Source organism: Pezoporus flaviventris, unplaced genomic scaffold (genome assembly GCF_033815535.1).
Source record: "Pezoporus flaviventris isolate CSIRO_AGI_PZ_B2104156 unplaced genomic scaffold, CSIRO_AGI_Pfla_v1 ptg000066l, whole genome shotgun sequence".
Lineage (NCBI taxonomy): Eukaryota > Metazoa > Chordata > Aves > Psittaciformes > Psittacidae > Pezoporus > Pezoporus flaviventris.
Window position 1 is genome coordinate 19,034,592 of NW_026892614.1, and position 27,476 is coordinate 19,062,067.

The following is a 27,476-nucleotide window of genomic DNA, read 5'->3' on the forward strand; positions in this document are numbered from 1 at the left end:
GGCTTTTGTTGGGAAGTCAGTTTCCAACCAGTGAAGTTGTCGTTCGAATAACATATGGCAGTTTAGGTCTCCCTCTGCATCTCAGACTATTGTTTTGATGCCTAATAGCATGTATTGAATATTATGTACTCCAGCCATGGTAGTACTTACCTGCACTGGTTAGAAATAAGCAGATGGATGGACAAGTCAGTCATTTATCTGACTATAAACATGGTTTTATCATATTAACGTAATGTTATTTGAATAGATTGTTATTAGCCTGGCTGTAAGACTGTAAGATAAAATTTATTCGTATCACTAATGCCTATTCTCCAGTGTACAGCACAATGTCATACAAAATCTTCAGCCAATTAATTTCACTGATGATGCCTTGAAAGTGTAGGTGACTTGTTCCTAGCTGTTTTCTGTTTTCGGTCACTAGTTGAGGCCAGTAGGGGACCAAGACTGAAAGGTTCAAAGACTGGTCTGGTTTTGATCTTCCCTGAGGAGAATGAGGTTTTGTGGTGCTTTTGGAGCATCTCAGATATCCTTCCAGCAGAGACATTCAGATGGCACAGATAGGCTCTGAGAAGGAGATATGTTTCACTTAGCAAAGAACAGCTTCTCACATTAGACCTTTGCTTTGGTGCGGAAGTTTCCTGGTAGCTTTGACATGAGGCAAACATGTCTCTTAACTCCTTTTCCATCTTGACAGATTTAGTCCCATGGACCCCCAGCTCAGGACATAGGTTGCTTGAGGAGAGCCACTGCTTTTAGATTTTCTTTTTCTATCTCCATGGAGATAGAGCTCTCCAAGCTTATTGGCTTTACTGACTCACCTCAAACTCCATACCCCAGACTGGAAGGACTTCGATAAATAAAGGTTTGATTGACAAGTCTTGTCATCAGGCTTATAGTTAAAAGCAAAACCAATACAAAGTTATAGGACTGGTGCCACAGCCAGGGTTTCAGCTACTTAGGCCATGGGACTTGCTTTGAGAAACCTGGTCTACTGGGGTACATCTGTCAGGGAAGAGGAATTGCCTCTTTGGTCATAGGCTTGCCAAGCCATTGAAGAGGGCTTTAAACTTAAGCGACCGGGGGGCAGAAACCTCAATCCATCCCACTCCTACCAGTTTGGTGCCAGAGCCAGCAAGAGATGCCCAGAGCCTGGAGAGGGATCACAGCTCAGCAGGAGAGCACCTGAAGAGCAGCACAAAGGAATTCCTGCCCCTCTGGCCAGTCAGTTGGGTTCACTGGGGGCCCAACTGAAATGCCCCTGTGCAAACGCATGTAGCATGGGGAATAAACAAGAGGAGGCAGAGACATGCATACACCTGCAGGGTTATGATCTTATTGGAATCATGGAGAAATGATGGGATGGCTCTTATGACTGGAGTGTTGGAATGGAGGGATACAGGCTTTTGAGGAAGGACAGATGGGTAAGATGAAGAGGGGGTGTCACCCTCTATGTCAGTGACCATCTGGTCATATGTCATGACCAGATGGAGCTCTGCCTGGGGATGGATGACAAGCTGACCAAGAGCTTATGGGTCAGGATTAAAGGGAGGGGAGGGACAAGTGATATTATAGTGAGGGTCTGCTACATGCTGCCTGACCAGGAGAACCGAGTGGATGAGGCTCTATACAGATAGGAGCAGCCTCACATTAACAAGCTCTGGTCCTCATGCGTGACTTCAGCCACACTGTTGAAGGGCATAAGCAATCCAGCAGGTTCTTAGAATATATTGATGATAACTTCTTCCTCCAAGTGATAGAGGAGCTAGTGAGGAAAGGTGCTATGCTGGACCTTGTACTCACCAACAAGGAGTGGCTGGTGGAAAATGTGAAGCTGGAGGGCAGTCTTAGTTTCAGTGACTACGAAATGGTAGAATTCAAGACATTTAGGGTGGTGAGGAGTGTGCGCATTAAGCTCCCTGCCCTGGACCTCAGAAGAGCACACTTTGTCCTCCTGAGGGATCTGCTTGGTGGAATACTATGGGATAAAGCCCTGGAGGGAAGAGAGTCCCAAGAAAACTGGTTAGTAGTCAAGGATCACCTCCTCCAAGCTCGGGACTGATGCATCCTGGCAAGGAGTAAGTTGGGTAGGAATGCTAGAAGGCCTGTGTGGATGATCAAGGAGCTCCTGAACAAACTCCAGCATAAAAAGGATACCTACAGAAGGTAGAAGCAAGGACAAGCAGCATGGGAGGAATGCAGAGAAATTGTCTGAGCAGATAGGGATATGTTAGGAAAAATAAAACCCTGATAGAATTATGTCCGGGGACATCAAGGGCAACAAGTAAAGCTTCTGTAGATACATTGGTGATAAAAGGAAGATTACAGAAAAGGTGGGCTGTCTCCAAAAGGAAAGAGGAGGCCTGGTTACCTGGAACATGGAGAAGATTATGGTACTCAATGACTTTTTTGCCTCTGTCATCACCAGCAAGTGCTCCAGCCACACTGCCCTAGTCACAGAAGGCAAAGGCAGGGACTGGGAGAATGAAGAACTGGCCACTATAGGAGAGGATCAGGTTCAAGATCATCTAAGGAACCTGAAGGTGCACAAGTCAATGGGACCTGATGAAATGCATCTGTGGGTCCTGAGGGAACTGCAGATAAAGTGGCTAACCCACTGTCCATAATATTTGAGGAGTCATGGCAGTCAGGTGAAGTTTCCACTGACTGGAAAAGGGGAAACATAATCCCCATTTTTAAAAAAGGGAAAATTGAAGACCCAGGGAACCACAGACCAGTCAGTCTCATCTCTGTGCCTGTCAAGATCATGGAGCAGGTTCTCCTGGAAACTATGCCAAGGCACATGGAAAATAAGGAGGCGACTGGTGACAGCAAACATGGCTTCACTAAGGGCAAGTCCTGCCGAACAAATTTGGTGGCCTTCTGTGATGGGGCTACAGCATTGGTAGATAAGGGAATAGCAAATGATGTCGTCTGCCTGGGCTTGTACAAAGCATTTGACACTCTTCTACATGGCATCCTTGTCTCTAAACAAGGAAGATCCCTTCCAACCCATTCCGTTCTGTGATTCTGTGAAAGCCTACTTCTTGCCTGTGCTTGATAGTGGGACCAGCAAATAGGAAGGTGACAGTTATATGATAGTCACTAGGAAACTGCTGAGAAAACACACTCCAGCTTCTAAGTACACCTGTGTTTTAAACAGCTCTCACTGTCCTCCCAGTCCTTTTATCATTTCTTACAGTTAGGTTTTTGTAAATCTGCATGCAAATCCAGAGTGGCTTTGAGATATTTAACAGTCATTTCCCTGTTTTCTCTCCTTCCCTGTTCCCTCCCTCCCATCCGCCAGTTTACTTCATCCGCACATCAGCTAAAGGACATGCTGATAGTTATGCTATTAATAACTATCCTTGGTTCTACACACTTTGCCAGCCACTCACCTTACCTTTGGTCTGGGCATGGAAGTTCTTCGTCCAGTCTGAGCTATTGGCTTTGCTCTAGAGGATTGATGCACCCCTGCCAAATGTAGAGTGCATCAGTTGTAGGAGGTCGTATGACAGTTGCTTCTGACAAGTTAACAGGATGATGCATAAGGTGTACATGTAACAGAGCGGGTTGCAGATGTCGTGTCCGAACTGCTCTGTGGTCTAAAACTGTACAGTTTTTAGAGGAGCATGGTGACTTGTATATGGCAGGAATAGTTGCGTTTCTTCCTTCTAAAAGCTTTTTCTGTTCTTCATCTAATTTTGTTGTACTAGTGGATGATAATTTTACATGTCTTTTGATAATTTGAATTTTGAATGCAAATTACTGATTTTTGAAGCATTGAATTTGCAGGTTTCAAATAAATGGAACTCCTTTTCCTCAGTATCACTGTGGAAATTTTCTGCTCCTTCTTTCCCTGCAATATCCTTATTTTCCTTCTCTCCTCTGTCCCTGCCTTGCTGTACCAAGATGTGTGACTGTCTGATTTATGTTCAGCATTTCAGCTTCGTTACAGCCCTTTCTTGCTATGTGCTGGTTGAAATGACTGATGCTTTTTAACATGTTACTAACTTGTGGCTTTGCATATACGATGTACATTCATATATGTCTTGTTCTTTATTCCAGAGATGGTGATGTTACTGGAATGGTGGTCAGGCACCAATTGCACTCTCTACACTGACCCACAAAGTTACTCCAAGTACGGGAAGGAGAATGCCATCGTAATCCTTAATCACAACTTTGAAATCGACTTTCTCTGTGGTTGGAACTTTTGTGAAAGATTTGGGGTCTTGGGGGTGAGTTTTCTTTAGCATTTAAAATAAACTTCCTCTTCTTAAATGCAGGAAAAACACCCCACAACAAATTCTTGCTCAAATTTCCCTCTCTAGAATTAGAGAGGTGAACGTAAAGCAGTGCAGTGCAAGTACAGAATACAGAGACAGGATTGCTGGAGCGTTCATGGAAGTGTTAAAAGCACTACAGTTATAGCTGATGGAGCTATTACTTTAACCTGAGGAGGTCATTACAGTTGTTTATTTCTGTGTGCTTGCTAGATAACTATTACGGTTCATTGTGCTGCAGAAGGATGAGCTGTTCTGAGATTCTTTCCCAGTAAATCGTAGACTTTGCTTTCTCCAGTGTAGTCTTACAAACCCACAGCTAGAGTTTGAATGATGTAGTCTCTGTCTCTCAGAATGAAAGAGCTGTCATCTCAAGTGAAAGCATTAACCAGGTTATAGCTAGTACGAGATGGGGGAGGAGTGACTTAGTCATGGTTAAATACACTATTAAGTTAGGCTAGGAGTACATGTGCATTTGTTTTCAGGGTGGTTTTTTCTCCCCTGTCAGCTCATGGGGATGATTCAAGCATCGCTCCTAAGACAGCTTGACTTAATTATTTGGTGGTGATGACATTCCCTGCCTACAAGGAATTTAGATAAGAGTTTCTTCTCCTAAGAAAGCAGACTAATACCTCATTTTGGCATATCTGCAGCGTTCTCTTCCAACTTTGCTGCTGGCTGCTGTCAAGTCTTGACCTTGGACTGTGTGAACCTAAGACATCTTGTGGCCTTTCCTTTGGACTCTGCATTTCCTGGACATTTAGGCACCACTCCAGTCATTTTCAAATTACAACAATGACAGTCTACTTAAATAAGAAAGGATTCTTAAAACTGGAGAAAAATGAACCTAAACATTACAGGCCCTGCATATTGCCAAAATGGCTGTTGGCTCCTGATCACTGAGGAACAATTCTACCATAATGTCTAGGACTTGAGAACAGAGCTGGAGGATAGCATAAGGCAGCTGGAGATGTAGGGAAACCTGTCCTAGCAGGCAGATGTACATGCCAAAAACATTCTCTCTTCTGTGTGCTTGTTATAGAGGTGTTTCTGAGTATAGCCTATCTAATTTTGTAAGCCGAATGGCTACAGTTCTTTAAATAAAACTGTGTTTTAGAGGATCAAGTGGTGCTTCAGAAAGCACCGTTGTAGAAAATTAAAGGATTATTTCTGTACAAACTAATAGGGACCTACAAGGTCAAAAATCTCCTGTTTTACATTGGTGCTGTGTGATTGGATTGAATCTCATTAGCTTTTATCATTTTTTTTTTTAATAGTTTCCCAGGGTAATCAGGATCATGTTTTATTTTTTTATATTGCTCCCTATGCATAAGAAAACCACCGTGTAGAAGCATAAATGTTGAACAATTACTGTGCTGCACTAACTGAAAATAATTTTCAGGTTTTTTTAGACGCTTACAGTCATTTCTCAGTTGTTTGGGGTTTTTTTTTTGCTATGTGCTTTTTAATTTTTTTTCCTATTTTTATTTTTTTAAACTATTTCAGTCTTGAGTAATGTACTTTTGTAGTTGAGTAATGTGGTTTTACTTCCCAGAAACTGCTCCAGGAAGAAATAGTTCCCATGTGCTGTCATTTGCATAGATGTCTTTACCCACCAAAGCAGTGCATTTCCCTGTTGGGGCAACCAGTTGAGATTAATCTTAATCCATTTTAAATTGAAAATTATGCACAATTGGTTTCCTGATTGGAGTGTAGCTTGGCCTGCCTTTGTGCTGCCTTACGTGAGTTTGCACTGTGCGAAGCTTCAGGGTTTGGTATGGCAGCACAACTAGGAATGTAGGACCCATTATCCTGAGGGATGATGGCTGGGAAAAGGAGTTAAAAAGACAAGCGTCCAGAGAGATTCCTAAGTGGCATCCCAGCCTCCAGCATTTTGTAGCTTAGGGAATTTATGCTCGGGTGGTGTTTTATATTTAATGCTCTTTGATTTTATACTCCATGAAATTTCTATGCAAGCTTTAGGTATCTACCAATACCTTACTAAGCTGATCTTGCGTCCCCTGCTACTGAAAAGAAAATCTTGCATATGCCATCCTGTCTCCTGCATCTGTTCTGGTGCCTGTCTGCTCTGTTTTGGCCTGTTTCAGAGACCCCCTTCTCTCTCTCCTGCCTTAACTAATACAGTAAAGAAAGGAGAGATGACTGGGGTAGGAGAAAAGGGTGAAGGTGAAGACGATTTAGGGCTGAAGGAACTGGGACTGATTGTGCTTGGCTGCAGCAGGCAGACAGAATGGCTTTGTTGTGACATCCAGCTGTACCCTGCAGCCACTGCAGACACCACCAGTGCTTTTAACAGTGTCACAAGCATGTGTCCAAACTCAGTATTTTGCAGCTTGAACTTTTATTAAATGAAGATACTAAATGCTGTTGTTTTTCACTTGGTAAGCCCAGTTTCACCCAGCAGACAGCTAAACACCTTACAGCCACTTCCTAAGTCCCCTGCACTGTCCTCAGTGGGATAGGGTAGAGAATTTCGGGGGGTGAGTGGGGGGAATAGACAATGCTAACATTGATGCTACTTTTAAATATTTTTCTTTAATATGATACCTCTGGAGTACCCACTGAAAATGCTCACAGGCAATGGGCTGAAAGTGCTGAGAGACAGAGACCTATTCATTTATAGTGGAGAAGGAGAAAACCGCATGAAGCAGCAATTCTGTGCTCGCTTTTACTCTTGCAAGGTATTGTAGCCACTGAGATTGTCTTGCTAGCTGCAGTTGGATTCTGTGCAGCAGAACTTACTGGTTTGTAATTGTTTGCAGAACCAAGCCTTAGAAGAGTTTTTGGTTATTGTTGGAAATTAGAAGGAAGTAAGCTTCAGAAAACCTAGAAGTCAACAGGGATTTCAGGCAAACCTGTTGTTCAGCCCAAACTATTAATCACTTACATTTGTATTCCACATGTGGCATGGTTTTTTTCTTTTGTAAAGGGATCTTCCTGTTTTGTTTTGTCTTTGACACCCATCAGCCACACATACCCACCTCCTTGTGCTGCCAGTCCTCAGTGATGTGTGCAGAAGGGAGAGAATGCAGGGGTACTTGATGACAAGTCAGCATCGTGCTGCTGTGGGCGGCATGGATGTCCACAGGGATGGTGGAGTCCCAGCTCCTCAAACAGAGGTGTACGCAGCAAGCTGTGAGGGAAGGAGGAGCTGCGCTTCTGACTTGGCTTTCTGTAGGGTTGGAAGTAGCATAGCCCCAACAGATAGAGCTTTATTCACACAAGTGTTTCGTAATAAAAGGACAGGTCTGTTATGACCCTGAGACAGGATGACTGTGATGATTGTGTTGTGGATTCTCTGCTTTTCCACTCCATGCTTGGTGCAATGGCTGGGGGAGATACTGACTCTGGTGTCTGTGTGTTGCTCTGTTGTGTAAATAGAGATGTGGTCTTGGTGATAGGTCCCTGAACTCTCCTGTGCTATGCCCTTTTCCTTTTTGTAACATTCTAGTCCTAGGACTTACCACCTTCTTAGTGATGGACAGCCTAGCTACTGTATAAGCATTTAAACACATCAGTAGCATTTAGTTTCTTCAAGTTGTAGGCTAAGTATCTCTTTAAAACAGACCCACTGGACACCAAGAACTTGTGGTCAAGACATAGGCATGTTCTGAGCAGGGAGGTGTTCTTCAGCATTTAGACCAAAAGCACGTTAATACACTCCCTGCCAGGATTCACTTTACTCTTCTGCATCTTTGGTTGATCTGACCCAGCAGTGATAAAAAAGCTCTTTAATTTTAGTAACCCTTTTTTCTGAGATGAAGTCAGTTGTATTAGCAAAATTTGTGTGTTCTTTAAAACTGAACCTGCCGCTTTATCTGTTCATCTTCTGCTGTCTTTGAGTTTTAAGTCATTGATGTGGGTGGTCTTTCTACCTTGGCAAAACATAAACATTATACTGAGCGGCTCAGTGTATTGGCATCAAAATCTGTGCATTTCCAAAAGAGGCCATAGTTTTTATTCCTTGGCAGGGTAAACAAGGCAGAAAACTATTATGAGTTAGTTGTTGTAGTTAGTTGTTAGTTGTTAACTACTTGGCTTTTAGTTTCTCATAAAAAATTGCCAAGCACATGTAATAATTTTTAACTGTCTGTTCTATGTGCTAGGAAACCTAAATTTTATTTAAAAGCTGTTTATGTTGAAGCTGGCTGTTGGAAAAACTGAGTATGACTTTAAATATAGGTGTGAGCAGTTTTTATAGGTTTTGATATGGGACCGGAAGCTATGTGAACACAGTAGTTCTTGCACATTTTAATACGTTAGTAGATTTAAACTAGATTCTAGGGGTAAACGGGATAAAACCAGGTAGAAATAAGCCTTGGGTATGGCAGGCAGATGTTTGAGGGACAGTGTGCTTGCAAGGTCCTTCAGTCTGCCATCTCACTCAAGGGAGGGGTTGGAGATCCATGCAGCAGCAAAGATGCCAGGATTACTGACGTGTTAGAAACCATGGAAGTGCCTGAGAATGGTCATGTAGGAGTTGGGGCTTCTTCCCCCATAAAGGTGGTGGGATCAATAGCCCAACTGAAGTACATCTACACCAGTGCACACAGCATAGGCAACAAATGGAGGAGCTGGAAGCTGTTGTGCAGCAGGAAGGCTATGACATAGCTGCAATCACGGAAACATGGTGGGATTACTCACACAACTGGAGTGCTGCGGTGGGTGGGTGGGTGGGTGGCTATAGATCTTTCAGAAGGGACATGCAAGGAAGGAGAGATGGTGGGGTGGCCATGTATGTTAGGGAGTGTTTTAACTGTTTAGACCTTAATGATAATGATGATAGGGTTGTTTATGGATAAGAATTGGAGGAAGGCCAGCAAGGCAGACATCATGGTCGCAGTCTGTTATAAACCACCCAACCTGAATGGAGGCAGACAAAGTACTCTATAAGCATCTGGGAGAAGTCTTGTAATAGCTAACCCTTGGTTTTGTGGGAGACTTCAACTTACCAGATGTCTATTGGAAATGCAATACACCAGAGAGGAAATGGTCTAGGAGGTTCCTGGGGTGTGTGGAAGATAACTTCCTGTCACAGCTGGTGAGTGAGCCAACTGGGGAAGGTGTATGGCTGGACCTGTCATTTGTGAATAGAGGACTTGTGGGTGATGTGACAGTTGGAGGCCAACTTGGGCATAATGATCACAAAATTATAGAGTTTATGGATGATTCTTCTTGAAGTAAGAGGGGGGTCATCAGAACTGCTGCCTTGGACTTCCAGAGAGCAGACTTTGACCTGTTTCAGGTACACAAAGTCTGATGGGAGGCACTCCTGAAGGGCAGAGGAGTCCAGAAAGGGTGGACATTCTTCAATAAGGACGTCTTAAAGACGTGGGAGCAGGCTGGCTCCATGTGCCAAAAGATGAGCCAATGGGGAGATGACTGGCCTGGCTGAGCAGAGTTTTGGCTGGAACTCGGTTAAAAAAAAGAGTTTATGACCTTTGGAAGAAGGGACAAGCAACTCAGGAGGGCAAGAAGGATGTTGTAAGGTTGGTTGTTGGCAGGGAGAAAATTGGAAGGGCCAAAGCCCAAGTAGAACTTAATCTGTCTACTGTCATAAAATATAAGAGAAAATGTTTCTATAAATACATTCACAAAGGTGAATTTCCATCTTTTATTGGATGAAGGGGGAAACACAGTGACAAAGGATGTGGAAAAAGCTGAGGTATTTGATGCCTTCTTTGCCTCAGTCTTTAATAGTAAGACCAGTTGTTCTTGGGGTACCCAGCCCCCTGAGCTGGAAGACAGGGAAGAGGAGCAGAGTGAAGGCCCCATAATCCAAGTCAGTGACCTGCTACACCACTTAGATGCATACAAGTCTATGGGGCCAGATAGGATTCACCCAAGGGTACTGAGGAAGCTGGCGGAAGTGCTCACCATCTAATTTATCAGCAGTCCTGGCTAATTGGAGAGTTCCTCGTTTAATAGAGGTTAGCAAATGTGATGCCTTTCTATAAGAAGGGCTGGAAGGAGGATCCAGGGAACTACAGGGCTGTCAGGATGATTTTGGTGCCAGAGAAGAACAGATCACCTTTACTGCTATCACGTGGCGCATACAGGACAATCAGGTGATCAGGCCCAGTCAGCATGGGTTTGTGAAAGGCAGGTCCTGCTTGACTAATCTGATCCCCATCTATGACAAGGTGACCCACTTAGTGGATGAGGGAAATGCTGTGGATTTTGTCTTCCAAGACTTTAGTAAAGCCTTTGACACTGTTTCCCACAGCATTCATGGCTTGGATGGGTGTGCTGTTCACTGGGTAAAAGAACTGACTGGCTGGCCAAGCCCTAGGAGTGGTGGTGAATGGAGTTAAATCCAGTTGGTGGCTAGTCACAAGTAGTGCTCCCCAGGGCTCATTACTGGGGCCAGTTTTGTTTAATATCCTTTTTTAATGATTTGGACAAGGGGATTGTGGGCACCCTCTGTAAGTTTGCAGATGACACCAAGCTGGGTGGAACTGTTGATCTTCTTGAGGGTAGGAAGGCTCTATAGGGGATCTGGACAGGCTGAATTGATGGACTGAGCCTTTTGAGGTTCAACAGGTGAAGTGCAAGGTCCTGCACTTGAGTCACAACAGTCCTTTGCACCATGCAACACTACAGTTTGGGGAAGAGTAGCTGGAAAGTGGCTTAGTGGGAAAGGACCTGAGGGTGTTGATCAACAGATGGCTGAACATGCGCCATTTTGTGCCCAGGTGGCCAAGGCCAACAGCATCCTGGCCTCTATCAGAAATAGTGCGGCCAGCAGGACCAGGGAAGTCATCGTCCCCCTGTATTTGGCACAAGTGAGGCTGAATCTGAAATACTGTGTTCAGTTTTGAGCCCCTCACTAAAAGAGAGACATTGAGGTGCTGGAGCATATTCAGAGAAGAACAAGAAAGCTGATGGAGGGTCTGGAGCACAAGTTCGATAAGGAGCAGCTGAGGGAACTGGGTTTGCGTAGCATGGAGAGGAGACTCGGGAGAGACCCTACGATTCTCTACAACTACCTGAAAGGAGGTTGTAGTGAAGCAGGCGTTGGTCTCTTTTCCCAAGTAACAAGCAATAGGACAAGAGGAAATGGCCTCCAGTTGTGCTGGGGAAGCTTTAGATTGGATACTAGGAAAAATTTCCTCACTGAAAGGGTTGTCAAGTGCTAGAACAGGCTGCCCAGGGAAGTGTTGGAGTCACCATCCCTGGAGGTATTTAAAGAAGTGTAGATGAGGTGCTTAGGGACATGGTTTAGTGGTGGACTTGAGAGTGACAGGTTAATGGTTGGACTCTGATCTTAAAGGTCTTTTCCAACTTAGATTCTAAATTATGTAATTGTTCATGTGGGCAGCCAAAACTGCATTATTATTTATATTTAACATAGCATTTTACCATATGCTTGGGCATATGTCCTCTAAAATACTGTTGTGTCACCTTTCATTTATGGAAGAGTTTTATTCAATATGAAGCATTAGAAAGTAGGAGCCTAAGTAAATTTCTGGAACAATGGCTTTGAGGGAGTAAAGAAACATCTTTCCATCTTGATGTCCCAGAAAGTATAATATGAATGAATACTGTATTTCAAAAATAGAGCAAACAGAATCATCAGAAGTATGCCAGTGCTGAGGGCAGCCTGGGGAGCAAATCACTCACAAAGCAGATTGTTCCTGTAATGGTTTACAACTGCAATGAATTTGTTTTGAAACTGTAGAACAAATTTTCTTAGACATCCTCACTTTGCAGGTTGATTTAATGCTGTTTGCTGCATCCTGTGATCAAAAAGTATTGAATAACTGAGGGTGGATATATAAATCAAGATTTTCTTTCTGTGACAGCATAGCAAGTGCATCTAAAGTAAGCTTGTAATAATACATTTTTTAATGGGATGTTAATGCAGTCATTCAGGAAAGGAGACCTTCATGGGTATTTTCATCTGAACAAACCTGCGCAGAAGAAATTAACCTGCATTAAAATGCTATAACTGTAGACAAATTGTCCCTATCCAGTGGTAATTTCATGAAACAGCTGTTGGAATTGGACAGTTCTGAGCACTGAAAATATTTTACTTCCTTCAAGAAGACAATTTATATGGAAGACATCAGGCACTTTAAAATGAAATTTACTCTCTGGAGCAAGTTGAAGTTGAAGGTTAGAGGTGATTGTCACATTTTTGCGAAAGCACGTTGGTAAAGAAGAACCTAGTGGCCAAAGTCAACTGAAGCTGCATTTTCCCCTTCAGATTTTTACGCGGTAGCTGTGTGTGGGTAGATGACTGAGACAGAGCAGATTGTAGCTCTGGTTATTGTAAGAGAGATGATAGCTTCTGAGGGGAGGCCTAATGTATTCCTCCCACACAAGAGCAGTCTTGCCAGTATAATGCACTGAGGAGTTTCCTTTCTCTAATTAGTTCTATGTCATTAGCCTTCCTTCTACTCCTAGGATAGATGAGATGCACAAAATAGCATAAGGTGATTTAGTTTCTTTTTATGTGCATCTAAGGAGCCATACTCTCACGTGTTTAGAAGAGTACTTTAAATTTTAAAAATGAGTTGGTAGAGAAAATGAGTAAGAATGTGCCCTGGGGAAGAATTCAAACATTTATTCTGCTGTTGTGGTTATGCTTTCGCTACGCGACACCTTAGCTCACAGCATCATTTCTTTGTTTCACTGGGGAAAGAATAACAACAGTGGCCCCTTTTTTAACTCACACACTTTAAAAAATATACCCAACATTAGAAAGCCGCTATGGTGAAATAGTTACTTTAGCTTGGTTTTTGGACTAGGATTCCTGTGTTCTAAAGTCTAGGAGGGAGGAATAATAGTCTGCTTCTGTGCTCTGGAGGCCTTGTACATTCTATAAAGAGCACGCTTATGGTAGATCTTACAATACTGAGTACTTATTGTAAATAAATTTTTAAGAGCATGGGCTTTTTTCTGTTTTGGGGGGCTGACACTGTTGCTGTTTGCCTCATTGTGCAGTGGCTTGCACTAGGCTGTGGCTGATGGGTGGCCTGGTTGTGGCTGAGGTGGGCAGTGGTTCCCTAAGGTTTTAGGCCTCTCTGCTCAGCCAAAACTGCTTTGCATCAGTTGGAGTTTCTTGGCTCAGCTGTCTTCCTCAGGCATGTATGGGGGAGAAGAATGGAAGAGCATATGAACTGGTCTGGGAGCTGGAAGAGGAGCCTGGGCTCAGTGTTGCTGCCATTCCATCACTGAAATTCTCAAATGATCAAGAGGCAGCACTTCATTACAAAGTGGTTAATCATTTGACAATGATGGTTCCTGCATTCTTAGAAAAGGAATTGTCTTATGTCATCTTCCGGTCTGATTCTGTGTAACAGTTGCTAGTGAAGCTATATGACATGCACTTGCCTTCCAGTCTTAGGAGCTTTTAGATAGCTTAATTATTTAAGGTATTTTCCTTCTCAAGGGAGAAAAACAAATGAGAGAAATGTGCTGAGATAAAGAATTAGGTCAACTCTCTTCCACTAGTAAACAAATGAACAGCAGTGACCAAAAAATAGAAGTAAGTAATTTCTATTGATGTTAATTTCTACCAGTAGATAATTCCTACTAATCAAATGTGATGTCCTGGAGCCTGCCTACAGAGCACTTTGATGGGATAGCTTATAATGATATCATGGATAGAAACTGGACCGTAATTGCTCCATCTGTCCTCTAAGAAAATGTCACTGTTCTGCAGGAAATGCCAAAGCAACAATTTCTATATACACACGCACACGTGTGCCATTTTATTCATTAAATAACAAAGTGAAATGTAACACAGATAGCTACTGTAAGTATTAATGCCCTTCCATAAACAAACCAAAACACAAATGAAGTATTTCTATTGCTGTTGTTTCTAGTGGTTATGTTTTCTTCCATTGGTAAACCATGTGTATGCATCAATATATTGTTGTTCAGGAATGGCTCTTGGCTCTGCTGCTTGTTCAGAGTAGTGGGGCTTTTCATCATGGTGAGATGTACCAGCTTTGGGGACAAGTTTAGCTGCAAGAGATCTTAAAAAAACTTGAGTCCTTTAGGACTGGGCTATTGCCAAGGGTCTGCTTAATTCGAATTACGAATTTCATTCTGTATGGTTTGGGTCTTTTGAATGGATTTCTCAGTGTTTGAAGGAATTTGCCTTGTGTTTTGAGTTTCAGTTTTTGGGTAGCATAGACAAACACATGAACACACACGTGTATTTAATTCTTAAAGTTTTCTTTCATGCTGATATCTGAGATTAGATTTCACTCTTCTGTCATTTGAGAAAACTTTTTTTTCTTTGTTTTGCTGCTGTTAAAACTGGGACTGGTCAATATGAATCATTAGTGTCTAATTGTTCATGTGGCATATCCACGAAGAACCGTAAGTGGTGTAACTGCTTCATTTGCTTTAACTCTGTCTTGCAGAGTGCCAAAGTGCTTGCAAAGAAGGAGCTCTCCTACATGCCCATCATTGGCTGGATGTGGTATTTCCTAGAGATAGTCTTCTGCAAGCGTAAGTGGGAGGAAGATCGGAAAACAGTCGTACAGAAGTTGCTGAATCTCCGGGACTACCCTGAAAACTTTTGGGTGAGTGATGACTAACAAGTGGAGTGTAAAGTGCTGTAGTGCTTGGAGTAGTATGAAGGGCATAGACAATATGTGACAGTCACCAGGTTGCTCCTGAGAACTCTGATTCATAAGCTTCCTGGCAGTATCAGGAGAGTGTTCTCTAAGAATTGAATTTTCTGTGTAATAGTCTGTCTTGTCTGTTTTCTTCTTCTGTAGTATGGAGCCCTACAGATGTTATTGCAAAAATACCTCCACTGCAGTCGTTCAGTAAACTTTGTAGTCCTCCAAGTACAGGAGCTTGTAGGGGTTCATGGCAGTGTATCAGATGCATGCAACAATGTTGTATTGAAACACATTAGCTGTATTCTTTACCTAAGCTTGCGTCTCACCTTAGATTGCAGAGTTCAAACTATTATCTTCTTTTTCCATTTCCCTGTGATTCTTCCATTCCTGTGAAGGTGGTAGGTCAGACATGGCCCAGTAGAAGTGGAAGCCACAGATAAGTACCTGTCAGAGAAGTGACCTTTGGGACCGTTGGCTGTGTTACAAGGAGAGGATTTGGGTCACCTTTCAGTAACAGAAAAGTGCTGTGTTTTGCATCACCATTTTTTAGCATGGAGCCTGTCTGGCATTTCCTAGTTCTAGAGGGAATGAAAAGCCTTTGAATTTTTTCACTTCTTGGTATTCAGAAAAATCCTTCTTCTTGTGAGCTGGATAGTGAGAGAGGGGTTTGGTTAAGGAAATAGTATCTTAAGCAGCTTTACAAGGGCCTACAGAAACTATTGCTTAAGAAGCAGTTTCCTAGTGAAGACAGAGATATTCTGTCTTTCATTCTGTGAAACGAAACCTTTTTTGGGTTTTGTTTTCCTTCTTTTTTTTTTTTTTAAATTGTCATTGATTTAGATGAGCACTAAGCAACCGAAACACAGCTCTGTGCTTCCATTAACGATTAAGTGACTTCCAGGCAGGAGGCTGTTCAGCAAAGGGACGATTCTTAGTTTCTAGTTCCAATCTTTCTCAGAGGGAGAGAACTCACAAAGCCTGTGCTCTGTGACTCTTCAAAGGTGTGAATGCCCATCTGCACACCTAGGCAGTTCAGTTCTAATTGGTGAGCACAAACTGCTATCATTCTTTATATACTGTTGTAGAGGGATTACTAAGAAGGAGCTGTATCTGTAATGAGAGACGTACAGTTGTTAATGTACATCTGGTGTTATTGCAGTGTGTAGATATAATTTGCCTTTGTATGGTGACATAATGTCAAAATGCACAGCAATAGCACCTGGGAAGGTAGAAAGAGCAGAAGGATTTTCTCATCAGTTTCTGTATGTTTCATCTGGCTGTTTAACATTATGCATGTGATGCATGAGTAAAAATGCTCTTTTACTGATGAACTGGAACTGAAGCTGGCTGCTTGGCTAGTTTTTTTAAGTCTTTCTTTGTTGGCTAAATCTTTGCTGTGGGTTATGAAGACTTAGCTTCTGCAATTTGGCAGTGCTGTCTGACATGTTAGTTTACATTCAGGCTTGGCAGAAAGCAGATGAGCAAGTGGTTAATCTCCAAAGATCTGTCTGTTCTTCTCCCCTGCCTGCCAGTGGCAAAATTACAATTGTTCATGTCTGAGCACTTCCACTCATAAGGGGATGGGGCTTTCAGCTGTCCTGCATCTACTGCCATGCATCTCTTAACAGTTCTGTCGCTGGCATCATAGTTACTGTCTGCAGTTGTCAGCAGTCCTGATGCCATAGTGACAGCAAGCAGGTTGAAGTGAGGGAAAGCAAGCAGGTTGAAGTGAGGGAAAGCAAGCAGGTTGAAGTGAGGGAAAGCAAGCAGGTTGAAGTGAGGGAAAGCAAGCAGGTTGAAGTGAGGGAAAGCAAGCAGGTTGAAGTGATGGGAAGCAAGCTGGGCACTGAAGCATTTCTTAGAAATGTTTGGTTTAGACAGTTACCAAGGTTTAGATACCATGGCACTCAAACTCTACACCGTCAGTGAGAGATTTGCAACAGGAGGTATGTTTTGAGTGTTTTCTAATCTCTTATTAAAGATGGAGTGACTCATTTAGAGAAATCAAGTCGTTCTGATAGCAAGTAGCAGAGCAGATGTTAAAGCCTAAAGGCTGGAGTTTAAACCAGAGGATGGCAAGTTGGGTGGGTGGGGGCAGCTGAGGCTCCAGGGCAATTAAATCGGCTAAATGTGTATTTGGCTAGAGGTGTCCCTGCTAGCAGTGTTCATTTGGGCTGTGTTAGTGAGAATTAGAGGCTCCTCTGGTCAGACAGATGCAGAAGATGTGAGCTGCTGTTTAACTGTAGTTCTCTCTTGGTTTTAGTTCCTAATTCATTGCGAGGGCACAAGGTTCACAGAACAGAAGCACCAGATTAGCATGCAGGTAGCTGAAGCCAAAGGCCTGCCCAAGCTCAAATACCACCTGCTGCCACGAACAAAAGGATTTGCAGTCACCGTGCAGTGTTTGAGAAATGTAGGTAAGGAAAGTCACACGGAACAATCCTAAATGGTTATTTCATGTAACTGCTGTCACTTTGCTCTTCTTTTCCCTGCAGCATGTGTCATAACAGAAAAGCCCTGGGAGCCTTTCTGACTTTTCTTCCACTAGCCTGCAAAAATTAAAGATTAGGTTTTACTAACAAAGTCCTGGGGCACCTTGGTGGTTTTTTTGGTTGTTGTGTTGGGTTTTTTTTTGTGTGTGGCTTTTGTTGTTGTTGTGGTTTGGTTGTTTTGGGGGGGTTTGTGTGTTGGTTTTTTTGTTGGGGCTTTGGTTTTTTTTTGGTTTGGTTTGGGATTTTTTTTCCCTGTTTTTGTTTTGGTTTCTGTTACTGTGACTCTCTATTGGGGGATCTCAGGTTGCGTATTTTGTACCTCTTGTCAAAGGGCAGTATTTCTTAGTATTTACTAAGCAATCCTGTTCTAAATGAAGCTAACCCATCACTAGAGAATCTGAGGCAGTGTGTCTTAAATATTCTCTTCTGGTAAATGTCTGCCTCAGCACCCTTTTAAAATCAAAACCTATTCTGCTTTAAATTTCTGTATAGATGTATGCTTTAGTTTCTTTGTGGAGCTGGGTAATAAAAATTACTTGCACTTGCCAGCTCTAAAGTAACATCAGTAAGAACATGGCACACATACCTTTGAAGTGATTTTCTTTGACTAATAAAATCCACCGAAGTCTTCTGCTGTATACTTCATGGGCAAAGGAAAGACAGTGCTAATTAGCCATAGTGCTACAGTATCTTTGGGGTTTGGTAGATTTGTGTGTTGCTTAGAAGGCTTATATGTAAGAAAGACAAAGTGGTCAGTGGTTTAGAAGAGAATGTTCTAGTTTGACGGAAGTTAATGTCAAAACCTCTTGTCTTTGAAGACATGTTTTCATGTGGCATATCTGGGATAGCTGCTTTAAAAAAAAAAAAAGAAGCTTTGAAGTCAGCTGTCTTGCTCTCTGTTATTTTAATTCTACATGTCCTCTTGCAAGTCAGGTAGATGGTATCACTATTGTAGCTTGTTAGGCATCCACAACTTCCCATCCCCAGAATGGGTAGCATAGATTGGATCTTTTCTGATATGTGGAAAAGAGGTAAGTTATTTGCAGCATCCAGCAATGCCCTTAGGGGCACAGTTTAACCTTCCCTTCTGAATATAGGTGACTTGTTTTGCTGAGGGTGGAGGGAGGTAGACTTAAGACACTGAAGAAGAGCTGAGTCAAAACTCTGTGACCTTCAGTGCCTGAGCTGGGAATCAGGGACAGGTTATTTTGGTGCTTTGTTTCTTTTCACTACTGTTAGTAAAGCAAGCAAACTTGGTATGATTGTGGACAAGTAGTTGATTCATGGGAAAATATTTCAAAAGGAAACATTTTTAAAGAACATGAGTGACCTTTATAAAAAGTTTTGGGCATTCATGTGATACACTACAGTAAAGCTTCTTAGGATCCTGAATATTTGAAATACCTTCAGAAAAAAAAAAGCCTGACATTTCTGGGTTACTTACATCCTTAGAGAAGTGTATGTAGCTATCTCAATCCAGAAGCTGTGACTTGCTAGATCAAACAGGGTACAGCTAGTAAGGTGGAGGGTTCAAGGAGAAGCACAGAGTCATAGCTTCTCACAGTTTTTGTTGAAAAAACATACCTGAGGGACACAGCTGATGACCCCAGACTGGTGTTGCAGAATCTACTAGGTATGTTGCTTTATTTGCCTTGCCACTTTTTGCAATGAGGGTGAGATAATAAGAGCTACTGTGTGGGTTACAATAATGTTTGTCTTCTTTAGAGACAAGGGGTACATGTGAAGAGTATTTGCAAGTCCTTTGTAAACAGAGCTCCTTATAACATTCATATGTACAGGTAACAAGGAAGTCCAGAAATGTTTTTTGAATAGAGAGTATGATGAAAGTCTGTTTTGAAAGTCCATAATCTAGAAATGTAAGTTCTGTCTAGAAATTGCTCCTTTCTTGCATGTATACTGATAAGGTTTGACCGCTTATCTCTGTTAACCTGCATGGACATTTAATGCCCACATTATAAGAGGTCACATGCAGGTGTCAATATATGCAGAGGCTGTATGCTGTAATAATTTGGGCAGATTTTTGTTTTGAGTATTTACCTTGTACAAAGTACTCTTTGACTTGTTCACTGTAAATCCCCTAAGTTTTATTGTTATGCTCTGTCGTATAATGCAGACCTGCCAGTGACTGTATCCCTCTATTACAGCTTCAAATTACTTCTAACAAACAGCATTGGTGTGACTGCTGAATTGCTGTTCTGCAGAAGCAGCAATGGCAACAAGCAGACGTTCATAACTTTAGTTCAGTGACATGACTAGTGACCTACAAGAGTAACTCTTGCAGGCTGACCTATCCTGTGTGGCGCTATTCACACCCATTTTGGTAGCCAGGTCTGCAGTGGGGTATTCCTACTTGTCTCTGAAAGTGTGAGAATGGGGCTGAGTGCTGGCTGAGCCTATTCTGGGGCCTCCCACTTAAGCTAATGCACTTCTGCTATTCCACAAGGGGTGGTGGGCCTGGCTGGAATGCCTCACTAAGGGAGATAGCTGCAGTGTGACATAGCATTGAAGGCAAACCAAATGGTTTGGATCCAGTTCCAAGCTGAGTGTGACAAAGAGGTCAGCATTTCCTTTTCCTCAGTTATTTGTTCCTCCTTTCTGACAAGGGTGTGATTCAACCTGTGAGGCTTTAGTACGATAGGATGTATGGATGCTGGTTTCTGTGGCTGTAGCTGTAATTCAAGCACAAAATGGTCTTTTTCAAAACTTTGTGTCAACTCTTGGTGCTACCTGATGCACTAGTTCTGTATGTTGGAAACCGGCATTGGTGAAAATCTGACAAGTCCATCTGTTTTGAAAAACTTAGCTTCAGAAGGAGTTTAATGTGCATACATGGGAAACTGCTTCCATATTGTCAGAATAACCGCAAGATAAAAATATCTTTCACACAAAATAACAAGAAAAGGACCTTCCCTCATAACTAATTTCTTTTATAAGTGATAATGGAATTCTTTTCTCTTCAGAGACTTACTTTCACAAATTCAGATCTCTTCACACAGTTTGATTCTTAAAGGAGTGCTCTTAATAGTTTTTTTGAACTTGTTTTGATGTTTTTATCAGTGACCATCTCTACTGGTTTGTTAGTACAGACACAGTCCCCAAGAACTTCATTTCTAGAAGCTGTTTGCTGTCTTAATAACTTGGTGTTAGGTTTCAGAGTTTGCTGCCTATACTGTTCATGGAAGCAAATGAAAATACAGATCTGTTTCTAAAACTCTCATCCATTACTTATATTAAAAATAAATGTCATAAATATTGCAGAAGATATATTTAACTGTTACTTTTATTGCCTGGCTGTATATCAGGCAGTTCCTTTCAGCTGTTTTTATTTAGTTAAGATGTGTATTTAAAAATGTGCCTCATGATGGGTTGTAGATAACTCCAACTTGCCAACCTTTTCCTCCAATTGTGTCTGCTGGGAACTACTGTTCAAGAGGCAACGTGTGAGAATAAATTCCAGGATGATGTGCACGTGTAGTTCAATATGACAGTGTTTGGGGGTTTTGCAATGATGGTTTTTTTATCCCGTGAACTGCACTTTAGTCCTGGATTTCTTTTTTGATCTTTACTGAGGCTCCTGGTCATCCTCCTGAGCAAGGTACCAAGTTTAAGAGGATGAGTGATTTTTGACCAAGAGCTTAAATGTTGGAGGATTGTGTCAAGGTGACTGTTGTACCAGCAGCACAGTGAATTCCACTGTCTCTTCCTCTCTCTTTCCAAACAGTCTTCACTTCAGATAATGAGGGGCTAGTATGAATCTGTGGGCATACTTGTTGCCCATTTGTCAGATGATTGTACTGGCATAATCCACCATGCCCACAAAATAATGTATGAAATTCAAGAGGACAGATGAAGTAAGAAAAATCCTCTCCAGAGAGTTAATTTCATGGGTTGAAATTCAGAAATTAAGTCTTAAATTCTCAGATAACTAGCTCTCTGTCAGAATGCTGTACGAGGAACCAAAAGTTGAAGATATATTAAAAAAAAAAACAACCTGGACAGAGATTAGAAAACAGAACAAAAACCCCAGCCTTTTTTGTCAGAAAATAGCAGTTTAGCTGGAAAAATGTTGTTTTCAGTTAGGATCTGTTCCGAGCCTTTGAAAAGGCTTCCAAATGCTGAACTGTGTTTGGATTTTAATTAAAAAGATGCTTCAAGATAACTTATTTGAGAAGGCATTTGGTTTTGCAATTGAAACAAAACTTTTCCAACACGGTCTAAATTAGTCTGAGAGTGAGACAGTTGTGATGCTGTCAAGGTACTGTAGAGTTGGGTTTTTTACTTGGTTTAGAGCGTGAAATTTCTGGACTCTTCAGCTTTCAGACGAGACAGTCATGAGATACGCACTTCTAATTATGTAATTATGAATTACACATTTAATGAAAAACAACCCCAGTGTGTCACACAGCATGCTAGTTCTGCTTTGGCTGTGGAGGCTTTCTGGCAGGTTTTAATTCCATTCAGTCTTTTTCTTTGATATGTCTAATGTTGTTCTTCTGCACTTACAAAATGGAAAATTTAAGTCTTAATTTGTTTTCTATCTGGATATGACAGAGGTCTGTTTTCTCCTGCATATGCTATCATTGTCTTGGATTTAGCACTTCGTCGCACCAAAAGATTTCAGTGCGATGTTAAAAAAGGACTGAACTGAATATCAAACTACAGACTAGTTAAAATCTGGATTGGATTTTTGTTTGGTTTTTTTTTGCCTTGGAGTGAAGAAAAACTCTGTGTTATGTTATCAGCACATACAGATGTTCCTGAACAATTCTGCAGGAGTTTTTCAGAAAAAGAGAAGCATCTTCCAGTATGTCTGAACAAGCACCCAATCCATATAAAAACTCAAATGCAGATGTCTTACAAGTCCTGTGTGCATCATATTTTCCCTTACTGCGTTCCTTTTGTCTAGAATAAACTCAGGCTATTAAAGAATAAACTGAGAAGCTTACCCTGTGTAAATCAAATTGTGCTCTTGTCTTCTTTCAATTACATAGGATTTGTAAATTAGAGTAGATTAGTAAAATCCTTCTACACTAAGCGGCTTAAAAATGGAGGGAGGTAGTTCATTCAAAATACAGTTTACTACTTACATTGCACAGCAAGAGCAGTGTGCTCAAAGTAGATTTTCACTTACATGTTGTAGTTTTGAGTTTGGGCTAAAAACCCAGCTGTAGTAGAAAAAGAGTAGAGTTGTTAATGAAGGGTACAGTCTGCATCAGCAACAGTGTTTTGGCCTCTGCTTTCAGGATTTCCGTGCAAAGCTGAAGCCAGGCTGTTCTGTTTTGGGCTATGAATTCTGTTTTGCAATAACAAATGATGTGGTGAGTTTCTGGGGGTAAATGTTGTGACCAAGCTATATTTATCTCTTGTAGCTAAAGAGGTTTCAAAATGAAAAGCAAATCTGTCTAATAAAAGGCTTTCCTAGGTGGGTCAGGAGCTCTCACAATAGTTCATCTATCTCAGTGTTTGTTATTGTAAAACTTCAGAGCAGAAAACCTCAAATGTAGCAGGCTACGTGTGAAGTGTATGTTAGTTGCTTTTGTGATCAAAAATAAATAAATCAAAGTTTTGTGGCTGGCATTGATTGTAGTGTTAATGCCACGATACGCAATTGGTTTCAGTGTCAAGAGAATGAATTGCTATCTAGTAATTTTGTGACATCAGGAAAACAGTGTCTCTCAGGATGTCTTCAGAGAAACTTGTTTGAAATACTTTATGTGGTTTAAAACAGTGAACACTTTTTCTGTAGAAACTACTTGTTAATGTTGCCTAGTTAAACTACAAACAACCATTGCAAGTACTTTTACTGTTACACGCAGTCCTGAAATGCAGAAGTTGTTTCCTCAAGGCTTAAAGCTTGGTTATAGTTTTGTTCTGTGAAACTTGTATGTTATATCCCTCACTGCTGCACGTCTTCATAGCAGCAGCCCAGCTCACACAGGATGTGGTCTGTTACTGTGTCTCTGCCTTTGCTGTATAGTAAGTGCCTCAGTTATCAAGTAATGAACATGAAGGCGAGGTTGTTTTGAGCCGCTGTGATTCATAGTTGCATTAAGCCTTCTTGCTGTGGGATGTGGCTCACGCACTTTACCCATTCTTTGTCAATATTAAAGTGTGTATCTGCCTGGTTATTTACGCAGATTTGGAGGGGAGTTGTGTCATTCACAGTGAGTTGAGAATGCTAGTAGTTTTTAAGCCATTTGGTTCGTAGGATGTCCTAGGTATATTAACTGACAGAAACTGTAACTGTGCTCCCTGTGTCCCAACATCCTGCACCTGATGGTAGACAAGGGTGGAGAGGAAACCTTTCTATTCTACTGGAGCAGTTCTTGAAAGAGTCGCTGGTTATTTGGCTTCATAAAAACTGCATGTTGAATATTCCATTGTCATTGCTTTGGTAACAGCTCAAACTATGGTGCTATTGCTAATGACTTCATATTTAAATATGCTTCTTGCCTGAGAGAGAATGACTTATTTCCATTCTACAGTAATAACATAACCTGTTTCTCTTCTTGTAGTTTCTGCAGTGTATGATTCTACCCTCAATTTTAGAAATAATGAGAATCCAACATTGCTGGGAGTTCTGAATGGAAAGAAATATCATGCAGATTTATATGTAAGGCAAGTAATCCATATTTTAATTCCTTTTTGCCATACAGGAGTGTGTGCTTGCAATCACAATTCCACAAATAAGGGAAGTATTTTTGAGTGGGTAATGGATAGCAAATCTCTACCAACCTGGCTTCACACAACTGCAGATAAAACCTCATATGGGATAGGAAGGGTTTCCTGTAAAGTACTGTGACTGTAAGTATGTGGGGACCCTGTGAATGTCTGCAGGATTTTTTTGTTATTTTCTTATTCACTTTTGTGTCTTTTTGTCAGCTCATCAGCAACAGTGGGGCCTCTTTTCACTCACTTGGCCAGAATACCAAATACCTAAGTATTCAGATGGAGTGGCTTTGCACCTGTCTGCCACAACAGCTCCCACTCAGGTGGAGGTCAGGCTCAGGACTGTTCCTATCTCTGCTTGATGTAGTTGTTAATGTATTTGACTGCTGTTCCCTCCCTTCCAAGAAGGGCTTTTTTTAATGAAAAGAAAATTACCTGGATTCTGTATCATAAATGTTTATATAAGTGATGAATACCCCAACAGTTTCCCATAATTCTCATGGAAAAGGGCCAGTTTCAAAGCCCTTATTCCCATGCTAGGTTCTACCAGCAGCACCCATGCTGCAGGCCCTCAGGTTATGTGATGGTTTAGGGTTTGAGCATAGGAGCCTAGAAGTGATCCCACAAGTTCATCATAACTCCTTTATAGCTATAATCGGCTAGTCCAACTGTTTTATCTTGGCTACCAACGTCAAGCGGAGTAGGGTGATCTTTTCTTCTTCTGCCTGTTTGAAAAAAAAGACATTTTCTTCAGAACCGTTTTCCCAAGGGTAAAAGGAAATTTTCTTTTGATTCCTTATGGATGCAACATGAAGTTGCATCCCCACTTGGGTCTCATAGGTAGATCAGCCTAGTAGCCTTTTGTTTGGTGTACATGGCCTGGCTGGCCATGTGTTCATGGCGAAGTAACTGGCCCTACCTGCCTGGGCCATTCCTCCAACATTGCAGAGGTGTGCATCGTACTATGTCTCCCTTTACACCCTTCCAGCCTGCTGCAAGTCAGTCTGGCAGAGCATGGAAATTGCTGTTCACAACTCAGGTCAGCTATTTGCTCTTCTGCCCTTTTGAGCTTCCTGAAAAGCTCTTACAGACATGGTAAATGGTAAACCTCATGGCAAAATTTGTTTTGGCAATTAATTGGGGCCCATTAGGGATGCTCTTCAAAGTCTCCATATTTGCTTATTGAAGTGCTGCAGGTGTTGCACTCTGGAGAAGTTTGCAAAATTTGGATGCTCTTGTTAGTCTCTGCTTAAAATGTGTTGACATCTGATGTTTGTCATCTTATGACTTTCTTAAATAAAGGAACAAACCAATATTATTATACCTCTTAGTTTATTAACTGCAAACAGGAGTGTCCTGACTGTAAAAGAGCTGTCTCCTGTGCTGAAGGAGGTTAATTTGATGTTGCTCTTAATGGATATTAGTTACTATATATGCTATATTGAAAAATGTGAAATTGTTAAGTATTGCTATTAGCATACCTAAATGAGGATGACAAGGGGATTTTTTTTCTGTTGCAGGATTAGTGACCAAAATTCATGTAATGTGATGAAATCTTTGTTTTGTCAAGAGAGGGTTTTTCAGTGATAGGAGCTGTTTTGCTGGAAATTTTCCAACCAAGCTGTACGTAACAAAAATTATAAGAACGGGAAATGTTAGTACTAGATTGCTTTAACCTAGGTATAAGAATAGTTTGGTTTTAATCCCTGATACCTATCTGATTAAACACGGCCTTGAACCCCACAGGTGGGGTAAGAAATTAATTAATTCACAACCTTTGTTTGGAAGCAGAAAATTGCAAACCTTTACCTGGAAGGTGCTCTAGTGAGCTCAGACATATGCATTACTGTTTCAGAAATCTAAATCTCTCAATTTCAGATACATCTGAAAACTGAACGTTTCTAGAAGTAAACTGTGCTTTGATGATCTGGAAGCAGTTACCACAGATTAAAAAAAGGTGGAATATGGAGTTGAGTCTACTGTCAGTTCAATAATCTGTGTAATGTTAAGTGCTGTTCATGGGAGCCAAGGTATTTAATATTCTTCAATTTCTCTTGTTTACCACTGGCAGGCGGATTCCACTAGAGGAAGTCCCAGAAGATGAGCAGGAATGTTCTAACTGGCTTCACAAGCTGTATCAAGAAAAGGTTGGTTTTTTGTCTAGACAGCATTTGTGAGCCACTCGTACTCAATTGTTTGTACTGCTGGTGTACGTGTGTGGTGGTCCTGCTTTAGGGGGTTTGGGCTAGTTTGTTTGTTTTTCAGGAGAAGTGCTCCATTTCTCCAGGCAAACTGGTCTTGTGCTGTCAGTCATGGTTGCTTTTATTTTGCAACAGAAAGAGCAACAGAAAGAAAACTTAAGCAAGCCTTTATAGAACAGTTTTAAAACTCTTCTTTAGAAAGTTGCATTAGGATACATAAAACCGCAACTACCTCCTGGTTGGTAGAAGGCCTCCCTTTCACTGAAAGGCACCTCCTAAATCAAGAAGTAATTTCTGGGATAAATGAGGTATATTTTGCTTTAGTGTATTACAATTTTTGTCCCTTGTTTTTCCCTTTTCTTTTTTGCCAAAGCAAAGCTTCAACAGTAATAGGACAGGCTGATAAATTGCTTTCACGTTGTGTGCGTAGAAGGCATGCATCTAAGATTCCTAATTACATAAGATGGGGGCAGAATAATAATGACTGTGTGTTTGTAGATGCTGCTGATTTTGATTTTTATTTTCCAAATACTTCCATATGCATTATTCAGACTTTCAGAATCTGTTTCTCATGGCTTTTGTTTTTATGAACATAGGAGATAATGGTTGAGGGATGCACTCTTTGAATAGATGCAGCAGTCCCATTTCAGTCAGTGGGAGTCATAGGTATGCAAGGCATGAGGGCCTGGCAGATCCATTTGTTTCAATAAATTGATCTAACTTATGTATTCAGACTGGAATACAGCAGTGCTTTGGATTTAGAAAAGATAGAATATAGCTACTCTGGTTTCCTCTCACTGGGGCGGCAAGGTTTCTGCTGTGCTGTTTGCTGTACTCTACACAGAACACCATGTTAGCTGGATGTTGCGAAAAGTCCACTTTCTGCTACTGTAAGTTGATCTGTAACTCTGCTTCATTTTCCAGAGAATTGTTTAGACCTTTGCAAGACAAGAGCATATCAGATGAGAATGTGGTTATTGTTTTCCTAAGTCCCTTATTACATAGTTTGCAGTAATTACTTTCAAGTTTTTTCTATTATTCCCTTTTTGGTGAACACTCAGTTATTTCTAGTACAGAGGGTTCAACTGTCCTGCATTCTTCATAAAAACTGTTTGCTGATTGGTTAAATCCGTAATTTCCTATTTAATATAGGAGGAAGGAATGTGTGTTCAGTTTTCCTCTCCATTAAAACCTTTTTAGATGTGG

At 41.4% G+C, this 27,476-nt stretch overlaps 1 protein-coding gene across 1 annotated transcript in view; it reads left to right on the top strand.

Moving 5' to 3' along the window:
• Nucleotides 1–27,476, top strand: part of AGPAT4 (1-acylglycerol-3-phosphate O-acyltransferase 4) — an 84,805-nt gene that overhangs the window by 44,647 nt on the left and 12,682 nt on the right. Inside the window, exons 4-8 of the mRNA XM_061471419.1 lie at nt 4,066–4,235; nt 14,681–14,842; nt 17,151–17,304; nt 23,916–24,018; nt 26,141–26,216. Coding sequence (XP_061327403.1) covers nt 4,066–4,235; nt 14,681–14,842; nt 17,151–17,304; nt 23,916–24,018; nt 26,141–26,216 — 665 coding nt within the window. The remainder of the gene's footprint in view (nt 1–4,065; nt 4,236–14,680; nt 14,843–17,150; nt 17,305–23,915; nt 24,019–26,140; nt 26,217–27,476) is intronic.